Source organism: Ranitomeya variabilis, chromosome 2, assembly GCF_051348905.1.
Source record: "Ranitomeya variabilis isolate aRanVar5 chromosome 2, aRanVar5.hap1, whole genome shotgun sequence".
Taxonomy (NCBI): Eukaryota; Metazoa; Chordata; class Amphibia; order Anura; family Dendrobatidae; genus Ranitomeya; species Ranitomeya variabilis.
The window spans coordinates 596954647-596967678 of NC_135233.1; the positions used below are offsets into that span (position 1 = coordinate 596954647).

The 13032-nt window shown below is 41.8% G+C and overlaps 1 protein-coding gene across 12 annotated transcripts in view; it reads left to right on the forward strand.

Annotated features, from left to right (window-relative positions):
- Window positions 1-13032, forward strand: part of NFAT5 (nuclear factor of activated T cells 5) — a 111979-nt gene that overhangs the window by 54553 nt on the left and 44394 nt on the right. For 6 of the 12 annotated variants that reach the window (XM_077288501.1, XM_077288497.1, XM_077288498.1 and 3 more), the window contains exon 3: window positions 12405-12936. In XM_077288501.1, coding sequence (XP_077144616.1) covers window positions 12405-12936 — 532 coding nt within the window. Of the gene's footprint in view, window positions 1-7891; window positions 9056-11847; window positions 11910-12404; window positions 12937-13032 lie in introns of those variants that run through there. The other 6 variants (XM_077288506.1, XM_077288509.1, XM_077288505.1 and 3 more) reach the window with 5 other exon arrangements.

Below are 13032 nucleotides of genomic sequence, written 5' to 3' on the forward strand. Positions count from 1 at the left end.
CCAACTTCCAAAAATATTAAGCTTTGATATTTGAGTCTTTTGGGATGATTGAGAACATAGTTGTTGATCAATAATAAAAATAATCTTCTAAAATACAACTTGCCTAATAATTCTGCCCACAGTGCATATATATGCCTAGGGTTGAGAATGCAGCAGCTACCAGTAAATTTCAAAAATAAAAATAGATAGCAATAAAAGTTAAAATTAATTGAGATATCGGTAGTTTAAGTGTTTTTGAATATCCATATTTAATCAGGAGCCCCATATAATGCTCTATACAGTTCATCATGGGCCCCATAAGATGCTCCATACAAAATACACCCCATATAATGCTCCATAAAATTTACGATGGGCCCCATAAGATGCTCCACATTAAAATATGCCCCATATAAAGCTGCATAAAGGTTAATAAGGGCCCTTTAAGATGCTCCATAGAGACATTTGCCCCATATCATGCTGCACAAATGCTGATTATGGCCCCATAAGATGCTCCATAGAGATATTTGCCCCATATAATGCTGCACAAATGTTGATTATGGCCCCATAAGAGGCTCCATATAGATATATCCCCAAATATAGTGCTTCACAAATGCTGACTATGGCCCCATGAGCTGAAAATCCCTGCTTATAATAGTCTATACGGTGTGTGTATGTATATATGTGTATATATATATATATATATGTATATATGTATATATATATATATATATATATATATATATATATATGTATATATATATATATATATATATATATATATATATATGTGTATATATATATATATATATATATGTGTATATATATATATATATATATATATATATATATGTATATATTACAATATACCGTATTTTTCGGACTACAAGACGCACTTTTTCCCCCCCAAAAAAGGGGGGAAAATGGGGGGTGCGTCTAATAGTCGCAATGCAGGCTTACCGTGGCGGCAGAGATGAGGAGGTGCAGTGAGCGGTGTCCCTTTTCCCAGTGAGCTGATGCAGCAGCCCAGTAAGGCAGCAGAGCCGGGTGAATCCTGTTGTTATCGGTGGGCACGGCCATCTTCCCGAGGCCGCGCGTTCGCAGATGGAGCTCTGCTGCCCGGGGCTTCAGGAAAATGGCCGCGGGATGCCGCGCGTGCGCAGATGGGGATCGCGGCGGCCATTTTCCTGAAGCCCCGGGCAGCAGAGCTCCATCTGCGAACGCGCGGCCTCAGGAAGATGGCCGCGCCCACCGATATCAACAGGATTCACCCGGCTTTGCTGCATTACCGGGCTGCTGCATCACCTCACCGGGACTTTGGACTCTGTATACCGTACTCCATCCTTTTGCTTCCCAGGATGGGTGCAGCAAGGTTCAGGAAGGATCTCGTGGGCACATGGACTGGAGATGATGGAGGTAGTGGTGTACATTGTGAAGCGAGTATTCCACAGGAGATCAGATGTCTGAGTCCTTGCCGCTTCCCGGCGCTCCTCAGCACCGCATGGCACGGCCGGCTCTCCGCCTCCAGCAGGGCTCGCAGCAGTACAGAGGCGCTTTTCCCGCAGTGTCCGGTCATGGCGGCTGTGTCTTGGTAGCGGAGCTCCTCATTTATTACCGGCTTCTGAAATAATTATTGCGCTGAGGAGCGCTGGGAAGCGGCAAGGACTCAGACATATGAGCTCCTGTGGAATACTCGCTTCACAATGTACACCACTACCTCCATCATCTCCAGTCCATGTGCCCACGAGATCCTTCCATCACCTCACCGGGGAAAGGGACCCCTCTCACGCCATACCTCTCACTGTGCCTCCTCATCCCAGCACCTCTGTCGGTAACCACTGCTGCCACCCTCCCATGGACACCAGGCCGTGGCGTCGCCCACCTAAGCAGGAAGGGACCCTGCTCAGGTGCACGCCGTACCGCATCACCCCACCTCTGCCGCCACCATGCCTCCTGTGACCCTGCTCTGCCACCACCAGCCCTCAGGTAAGATACTGTAAATTCGGACAATAAGACGGACCCCCATCTTATAAAAAAATCTTTTTTTGTGCAATTTTCACCCCAAATTTGGGGTGCGCCTTATGGTCCGGTGCGTCTTATAGTCCGCGAAATACGGTGTGTGTGTGTGTATATATGTATATATGTATGTATGTGTATATATATATATATATATATATATATATATATATATATATATATATATATATATATATATATATATATATATATATATATATATACCGTATTTTCCGGCGTATAAGACGACTGGGCGTATAAGACGACCCCCCAACTTTACCAGTTAAAAAATAAAATCTTCTTAAAAGTTGGGGGTCTTCTTATACACCGTATGTCGTCTTATAGGGCCGGTGAATATGTGCCTTTTGGGGGGGGGGGGAGTGATCCTGATGAGGACGAGGGGGCGTCTCACAGGAAAGTGAGTATCCCCCATTACCTTATCATAGCGCTGCAGCGTGGGGTCTCTGTGCTGGGAGCGGCGGCTGCTGTGCTGTGGCGGCTCCTCTTCTGCAGTGTGGGGCCTCTGGTGCTGTGGGGCAGTGGCGGCGGCGTATCTTCATGCAGTCGGGGCTCCTCCGGCATCTCAGCCTGGAAGCCCCGCCGGCAACTCCATCGGTACAATGCGGTCAGGTGGCCTCCGGGAAAATGGCCGCTGCTCAGATTCAGATCTCGTCCCGAGATCTCGGGAGACGAGATCTGAATCTGAGCAGCGGCCATTTTCCCGGAGGCAGCTCAATAGGTGCGATGCGGTGGCCCGGCCGCTGGGGGCTGTGCATGCTCAGATTCAGATCTCGTCCCGAAATCTCGGGACACGAGATCTGAATCTAAGCAGCGGCCATTTTCCCGGAGGCCAGCGCATTACACCGATGGAGTTGCCGGCGGGGCTTCTAGGCTTTGAGATGCCGGAGGAGCCCCGACTGCATGAAAATACGCCACCGCTGCCACCGCCCCACAGCACCAGAGGCCCCACACTGCAGAAGAGGAGCCGCCACAGCACAGCACAGCAGCCGCCGCTCCCAGCACAGAGACCCCACGCTGCAGCGCTATGATAAGGTAATGGGGGATACTCACTTTCCTGTGAGACGCCCCCTCGTCGTCATCAGGATCACTCCCCCCCCCACCCACCATATACACCCGGCGTACAAGGCGATTCCCGGCGTACAAGACGACCCCCGACTTTTAAGAAGATTTTCAGGGGTTAAAAAGTCGTCTTGTACGCCGGAAAATACGGTATATATATATATATATATAGTGCCTACAAGTAGTATTCAACCCCCTGCAGATTTAGCAGGTTTACACATTTGGAGAGGTAACTTGGCATTGTGACATTTGGCCTGTAGATCAGCCTGGAAGTGTGAAATGCACTGCAGCAAAAAAGAATGTTATTTCTTTGTTTATTTTTTTTTTTTAAATTTGGGAAAAGTTTTTTCAGAGGGTCATTTATTATTCAACCCCTCAACCCACCAGAATTCTGCTTGGTTCCCCTAAAGTATTAAGAAGTAGTTCAGGCACAAAGAACAATGAGCTTCACATGTTTGGATTAATTATCTCTTTTTCCAGCCTTTTCTGACTATTTAAGACCCTCCCCAAACTTGTGAACAGCACTCATACATGGTTAACATGGGAAAGACAAAGGAGCATTCAAAGGCCATCAGAGACAAGATCGTGGAGGGTCACAAGGCTGGCAAGGGGTACAAAACCCTTTCCAAGGAGTTGGGCCTACCTGTCTCCACTGTTGGGAGCATCATCCGGAAGTGGAAGGCTTATGGAACTACTGTTAGCCTTCCACGGCCTGGACAGCCTTTGAAAGTTTCCTCCCGTGCCGAGGCCAGGCTTGTCCGAAGAATCAAGGCTAACCCAAGGACAACAAGGAAGGAGCTCCGGGAAGATCTCATGGCAGTGGGGACATTGGTTTCAGTCAATACCATAAGTAACGTACTCCACCGCAATGGTCTCCGTTCCAGACGAGCCCGTAAGGTACCTTTACTTTCAAAGCGTCATGTCAAGGCTCGTCTACAGTTTGCTCATGATCACTTGGAGGACTCTGAGACTGACTGGTTCAAGGTTCTCTGGTCTGATGAGACCAAGATCGAGATCTTTGGTTCCAACCACACACGTGACGTTTGGAGACTGGATGGCACTGCATACGACCCCAAGAATACCATCCCTACAGTCAAGCATGGTGGTGGCAGCATCATGCTGTGGGGCTGTTTCTCAGCCAAGGGGCCTGGCCATCTGGTCCGCATCCATGGGAAGATGGATAGCACGGCCTACCTGGAGATTTTGGCCAAGAACCTCCGCTCCTCCATCAAGGATCTTAAGATGGGTCGTCATTTCATCTTCCAACAAGACAACGACCCAAAGCACACAGCCAAGAAAACCAAGGCCTGGTTCAAGAGGCAAAAAATCAAGGTGTTGCAGTGGCCTAGTCAGTCTCCTGACCTTAACCCAATTGAAAACTTGTGGAAGGAGCTCAAGATTAAAGTCCACATGAGACACCCAAAGAACCTGGATAACTTGGAGAAGATCTGCATGGAGGAGTGGGCCAAGATAACTCCAGAGACCTGTGCCGGCCTGATCAGGTCTTAGAAAAGACAATTATTAGCTGTAATTGCAAACAAAGGTTATTCCACAAAATATTAAACCTAGGGGTTGAAGAATAATTGACCCACACTTTTATGTTTAAAATTTATTAAAATTTAACTGAGCAACAAAACTTTTTGGTTTGTAAGATTTATGCATCTGTTAATAAATCCTGCTCTTGTTTGAAGTTTGAAGGCTCTAACTTATTTGCATCTTATTAAACCTGCTAAATCTGCAGGGGGTTGAATACTACTTTTAGGCACTGTATACACTGCTCAAAAAAATAAAAAATAAAGGGAACACTTAAACAACAGAATATAACTGCAAGTAAATCAAACTTCTGTGAAATCAAACTGTCCACTTAGGAGGCAACACTGATTGACAATCAATTTCACATTCTGTTGTGCAAATGGAATAGACAACAGATGGAAATTATTGGCAATTATCAAGACACCCTCAATAAAGGAGTGGTTCTGCAGGTGGGGACCACAGTCCACATCTCAGTACCAATGCTTTCTGGCTGATGTTTTGGTCACTTTTGAATGTTGGTTGTGCTTTCACACTCATTGTAGCATGAGATGGACTCTACAACCCACACAAGTGGCTCAGGTAGTGCAGCTCATCCAGGATGGCACATCAATGCGAGCTGTGGAAGAAAGGTTTTCTGTGGTTGTCAGCGTAGTGTTCAGAGGCTGGAGGCGCTACCAGGAGACAGGCCAGTACACCAGGAGATGTGGAGGGGGCCGTAGGATGGCAACAACCCAGCAGCAGGACCGCCACCTCCACCTTTGTGCAAGGAGGAACAGGAGGAGCACTGCCAGAGCCCTGCAAAATGACCTCCAGCAGGCCACAAATGTGCGTGTCTGCACAAACGGTTAGAAACCGACTCCATGAGGATGGTCTGAGCACCTGACGTCCATAGATGGGGGTTGTGCTCACAGCCCAACACCGTGCAGGATGCTTGGCATTTGCCACAGAACACCAGGATTAGCAAATTCGCCACTGGCGACCTGTGCTCTTCACAGATGAAAGCAGGTTCACACTGAGCACATGTGACAGAGTCTGGAGACGCCGTGGAGAGCGATCTGCTGCCTGTAACATCCTTCAGTATGACCGGTTTGGCAGTGGGTCAGTAATGGTGTGGTGTGGCATTTCTTTGGAGGGCCACACAGCCCTCCATGTGCTCGCCAGAGGTAGCCTGACTGCCATTAGATACCGAGATGAGATCCTCAGACCCCTTGTGAGACCATATGCTGGTGCGGTTGGCCCTGGGTTCCTCCTAATGCAGGACAATGCTTGACCTGATGTGGCTGGAGTGTGTCAGCAGTTCCTGCAAGATGAAGGCATTGAAGCTATGGACTGGCTCGCCCATTCCCCAGACCTGAATCCGATTGGACTCATCTGGGACATCATGTCTCCGTCCAGGAGTTGACAGATGCTTTAGTCCAGGTCTGGGAGGAGATCCCTCAGGAGACCATCCGCCGCCTCATCAGGAGCATGCCCAGGCTTTGTAGTGAGGTCATACAGGCACGTGGAGGCCACACAAACTACTGAGCATCATTTCCTTGTCTTGAGGCATTTTCATTGAAGATGGATCAGCCTGTAATTGGATTTTCCACTTTGATTTTGAGTATCATTCTAACTCCAGACCTCCATTGGTTAATAAATGTGATTTCCATCGATGATTTTTGCTGTCAGCACATTCAACTTTGTACAGAACAAAGTATTCAATGAGAATATTTCGTTCATTCAGATCTGGGATGTGTTATTTGAGTGTTCCCTTTATTTTTTTGAGCAGTGTGTGTGTGTGTGTATATATATATATATATATATATATATATATATATATATATATATATACACACACACACTTATATATATATAATGTGCATGCTGTTATTTGCACACAAGCGTGGTTTCTGAGCCGGGCAGAATTACTCCACCAAGGTTCCAGCACATGTGGAGCCTTTATTGCTGCGGAGGAATTGGTTGGCAGCCGGAGCGCTCCCTTTATAAATTATTATGTAATCTTATTATATTACATCCTAACTCCTTCTCTGTTAGACTAATCGCCCATTTCCTATTTTTGTTTTTTATTCTTTGGTTCTTATTACCATTTATTATCAATGACTTGTTTATGTCCTTTTTACATTTATTTTGCAAATTCCAAATTTATCATCCCTATAGATAATGATTTATGTTATACACTAGTTGATTTAAATTGCTTTTTATCTGGTTTGTAGCCCTGGATATTCCTATTGCTGGCACGATAATCCAGATTCATACATACAACCCACTCCACATTTCATTTTTCCTGTGAAATGCAATACTTTACAGCGCCTCTAATTGTCCTGTCTCCGCCATCGGAGTTGCTCCAAATCTGTGGTTTTATTGTGTTTGTTTTATTCTACTGCATTTTTTTTCTTTTTTTTTTTTTTTTTTTTTTTACCAAAAAGCTTATTTTTTCCTACTGCACTGACATTTTTCCCAATAAACCCACAGATTGCCGCGTGTCTACCTTTTTTTTTTTTTTTTATTGCTTGGCTACTTGTGTATTGCCATACAAATAGCCCTAATTCATTACATGGAATATACCGCCTGTTGCCTCCACGGCTTTTCCCACTTTTGGACTAAGCTAAAAATACCGTGTCTTGTTTATATTGGCTGCGGTCTGGGCGGTAATTAGAGATTACTCTTATCGGCTGCGGTTATCACAGAATGTGCACGGGTTGATTAACCTACTAAATCAGACCTGACAGTCCGGCGTTGGTACAGTATGATTGGAGTCCGCTGAGCGAAAGGGAGAATGGGAAAAAAAATAAATGGGTATTATTTTTTATCTAAAAATAATTGCAGCTTTTACGCTCCAGACCTCAGTTCACCCTGCAAAAAAAAAAGGAGCAAATGTTGACCTTGGCCGTACGGTTGGTGAAATGCAAACATTTTTCCTCTGTTTTCCAATAACAGAAGCGTTTCGGTATTTTCAGGCGCTTTTGTATAAATATGTAGAGGATATATTTTTATATCAGGAGACTTCCTGCTGTTTAGATCATTCCAGAATATTTTGGAAATTTCGACCATGCACCTGCCGCAAGATGAGGCTAAAGTATAAAAAGTCTAAAACTTTTAATGGATAAATAAACAGAAAAATCTGTAAAAATAAAATAAAAAAAATTAAATACCGTTAAAAAAAATATATATATATATATATATATATATATATATATATATACATATATATATATATATATATATATATATATATATATATATATATATATATATATAATTTTATTTCTGATTATTCATCCTTTTTTGGGAACTCTTGAAATATGGAGTTTTAAAGGTGATTACCAATTTAAGTCCGTTTAGTAGTTGTCACTTTACGCAGCCGAGGAATCTGCATTATTATGCAGAGCTTCAGTGTGATCTTTTAATAGCGACCCCAGTTTAATATACATATATAGACCCCCTCTCTCGCTCATTGCTTTATGGGAAGGGGCAAAAAATAAAGTTAATGTTCTATAGAGCTGAATTTGTAGGCCACTGAAATGGCCCTTTAAGACTTGAAATTTGCCTAGGCCCAGGAAGAATTGACACTATAGCAGGACAAGTTCTTGGGAAGTAATTTGATATGGACACTCCCCTACCCCATGAGAGCAGTACGATTTTTAGGTAATGAACTCCACCCCAATCTATGAAGTGGGAAGCCATGTACAGGCCATAAATTCTTTTTCTATCATATTTCACTGTATCTGAGTTCAGGTGTTGTATCAGAAACACATGATGCAAGCAAAGCTGCAGTGTAAAGCATGGGGGACAGCATAATTGCCTGAGCTTCTAGGACTTTAACTCATCATACCAATGCCGAACTGAGAGTAGCCAAGACTTGAAAAAACAAAACTACGGTAACCCCCTTAGCTTAAATTTCAATAGATAATTTTTTTATGCCGAGATTGTAAATTATTGCCAGTTTGTATTTCATTATCACCACCGCCCCCAACCGCAGCCAAGACATTTTGGGGGGGCGCGCAATCAGTCGATCCTTTTTCCCTGTGTCAACCGGCTATTGAATTTTGACCCTGCTTACTAATTTAAGCTAACGGCAGCGTAAATATATTCCAGACGTAAACCAGTGTATGGCAGTATGAATTTCGGAAAGATGGGGGTTGGGGGGAGGGGGTATGCAAATGCAGACACGACAGTATTTCCGAGAGAATGTGGCCTAAAATATTGCTGAAATTGGAATTCCATGTGATAATTGGATTGCTTTATTTATTTATTTTTTACATTTTTTATTTTTCTTTTAAATTGCTGGGATGCTAGCTGTTTTCTCTATTAATACAGTTAACTTGCATTCTAGCTTCTCCACTCAGAGGCAGGCATCGTGTGGTGGGTTGTGTGACTATGTCTGTCTATCAATAGTGAAGACAAATATTGCCAAAGACACTAAACCCATCCAAACTCACCCAGGGTATAGGTCGGTCTCGTTTTCAGACTTCTTCCTAAGCCTTTTTTTTTATTATTTTTTTGTCTTTCTTTCGTTTCTTTTTTTTTTTTTTCCTTTTATTTTTTTTTTCAGTTTTAAATAGTGGATTGATGATGAATGTTGGTAAAAATGTTCATTTTATTTTATTTATTTTTTATTCACAATATTTAAAAAAATAAAAATAAAATTGGCAAATTTAAATTTGACCATGGATTTGTGGCCACGTTGCTTGTGCATATGTTTTTATGTGTACCGAGGTGTTCTTAACGACCAGTCTACATGACACAAATTATCATTTGTATATCCAGTATTGGATTTGCTAAAGGAAAGGCATTGGGTATGAAATCTAATATTTTTCATTATGAATTTACTATATGCTGGCCTTCTGTGATCATGGATTTTGGTATTTTAGTCCCATCCATGCAGTAGTTCATTTTGCAAAACAAAACAAAAATTATGGTTAAGTATCTGTTACTTTAATAATATAATTAATCACAGTAGCATCACATAAGAAATAAAATAATTTTTAAGCAAAATTTGAGTGGAAAGTTAAAAAAAAAAAATTACTTTAATTGATACAAATATTAACGTATTTTCCCACCTATTATTTATTACCGTAATTTTTTTTGTTATTTCTATTTTATTATTTATAAAGTTCAGAAAATCCAAAACAAAAGTTTTGCTTATTCATATAGACACTATATGGACAAAAGTATGAGCCCCCTCCAGGTTACGTTCCCATTCTATATCCATAGACATTAATATGGAGTTCCCGTTCTTCTGGAGAGGTTTTCTACAAGATTTTTGGAGAATTCTTTGGGAATCATTGACCATTCACCCAGAAGAACATTTGTCATACACTGATGTTGGGGAGAGGTCTGGCTCATAATCTCAAGTTGTATCTCATTCCATAATTGTAGGATGGGGTCGAGGCCTGGGCTATTCGGTTAAGCTATTCAATAAACCCTACACAAAATGTTTCCACTGCTCCAGAGTCCAGTGGTGGTGTCATTACACTACTCCATCCAACACGCGGCATTGTGCTTGGTGATGTACGGCTACATGCAGCTGCTCGGCCATGAAGTTCCTGGTGGGGGCGCAGTGTTTGTGCTGATGTTATACCAGAGGAGGTCTGGACTCTGCAGTTATGAAGTCAGCAGAGCGTCGGTGACTTTTCTGCCCTCATCTTCCGCACTTGGTGACCCCACTCTGTAACGTTATGGGGTCTACACTTTGAGGTTGAGTTGCTGCAGTTTCTTCCACTTCTCGATAATATCACTCACAGGTGATGAAGAAATATCATGAACAGACTTGTTACATCCGTATCAGTGAGTTCTTTATGACCAGCCGTTCTGTCTCGTTGGTAAAAGCAGACGACATGGCGGGGGGGGAACCGAATGTTGTATATCGGGGGGGGGGGGGGGGGGCAAGGAGCCGGAGTTTATACACCAAGGGGCAATAGGGAATATTCTATAACGGGGGGCAAAGGGCCAAATGTTATATATCGGGGGCGAGGAGCCAGAGGTTATACACCAAGGGGCAATGGGGAATATTCTATAACGGGGGGCAAAGGGCCGAATGTTACATATCGGGGGCGAGGAGCCGGAGGTTATACACCAAGGGGCAATGGGGAATATTCTATAACGGGGGGCAAAGGGCCGAATGTTATACACCGGGAGTAATGGGACTGAATGAAAAACCTGAATTATTAAAATATTGGGCCAAGTATTTCTGTCCATTTAGTATTTTTCAGAAAGCAATAAGTGATAAAAATAGTAAAAAATAAAAATTAACAAATCCAAATAACTTAAAAAAAATCCTATAATGGTCTAAGCAAAGTGGCTTCAAATCTGGTCAAACAAAATTAATATAATACAAGCCTTAATATTAAAGCATTTTCTTAATGCATGACTAAGAACAACCACAGCACCTATATACAGTTCTATTATTTTCTTTTTTCAATGTGAATGCTTTGGAAAGTCACTGAATTATTATTTTTTTTTTTATTTTTTTTTTTATTTCAGCTGCAAAGTATAGCAATGTGCACAAACACTATGTAAAATGGAACTGATAAAATATATATTCCCAAAATGGCAATTTTATGACAAGTCGCCATATTTATTTATCCCCATATCACAATAATTATAGCTATGGACAAATGTCTGGAATATATTCTCCCCCCCCCCCAAAATATAATCTATATAATCTTGTATGTAATTACTTTTAACCCTTGAAGGGGGGGACATTCTCATAATCGTATGAGGTAAGGTTTCTCCATTTGGCCAATTTTTTTCTCAGTTTAGTTTGTGACCGTACGTCTTATTTAACAATTCGGTCATTTATTCTAATTACCGTATATATAATGTCTTTATGTGAACTTTGACCAATAGAATTACCCCTTTGATAAACGTGAAACGTATATTAACATATTATATTATGATATACTTGCTTAATATTTATAGAAAGTCATTGTATAATGGCTTGATGCCTTCATAATAAATCCACCAGCATAAATAATAATTCATTTTGACTTATAATCGAACCAGTCTTTCAAGAAAGTGACATAAGGTCAACGCCCTGTCTATTAATGACCTTAATTATCCCCCTTTTTATATACTGTTCAGGGTCCAACTCTTCATCAGTTCCATTTTGCGTAGTACATGAGTTTGTCTCTTACGTTTATGATTTTATTTATTTTTTTATCTTTACTTATTTTTAATAGTTTGATGAACTGGAATAATTAGCAGCTGTTTCTCATTTATTTTCTCATATTTTTATTCCAGGATTTGCCTCTGAAGCAGGGAGTGTCTGCATTAAAAATGACCTGTAGTTCTCTGCTTCATAGGTTAGAAACTTATTTTAATATTTTGTGGCTACAGTCAGTCCCATTTAAAAAAAAATAAATAAAAATAAAAAATACATGTACTAATTGGCAATATACATGTTGTTTACCAAAAAAAAAACATTTTATATGGGGGTTCAAATAATTTTTCTTTTTGCAATTGTCTGGAAATTTCTAAATTCTAACTAAGAAAGTAAAATTATGTAACTTTTTTTGGATTTATATATATATATATATATTTTTTAGCCTTTTTTGTCTTAAACGTTATTGGCACAGCCAGTACAGATTGGACTTTTTTTTTTTAGTTATTGGCTACTGATATTTTAGCCAATTTTCTTGCAATTTTTTTTTTACCAAATTTCAACATTTTTTGTGGGAATTTAAATAATTTGGATATATTTTTGAAGGAAAAAAAAAACCAAAACACTTAAATCCATTGGGACTGCTGGCCAGTGCCGATGAAAATGTGTGTATTTACTGTTGGATTATACACTGCAGATGCCTCATCTTCCTCCTCTTCCACCATGGGCGGTGCACGCAGTTCCTTTACCACCACTTCCAGCCCTTCTAATTACTCTACCTCACTCACCGATACCAAAGCTATGCAATCCTCTACCACGGGGGTAAGTAAGCCAGGGGTAAGTGAACAGCTGTTAGCCAGTAATGCGGGCCGGCAGCAGTCGGTGCCATTGAGATGGACAGTCCTAAACATTTCTCCACCCCCGGAAGACCTGCTGGATAGCAGTCAGATGTCCTGCCAAGATGAAGGGGGTGGACTGGATTCTGAGCAGAGCTGCAACATGTGGACGGAAGACTCCGCATCTAATTTCAGCAACATGAGTTCCCATTCCTACAACGATAATACGGAAGTCCCACGTAAGTCACGCAAACGAAACACCAAACAGAGGCCCGGGTCCAAGAGACGGGATTCCAACATGGACGTTTTTGATGCAGACAGCGCCAAAGCTCCTCATTATGTTCTCTCCCAACTCGCCTCGGACGGCAAAGGCAACGGCCAGGCTGGAAATGGGTTGGTATTTGAGTTTAATACGCATTTTTCCCTCTTGCCCTATCCAAAAAGCTTAACTTTTACTGTTCGTGTGTAAATCAGTAGAGTAGATTACCG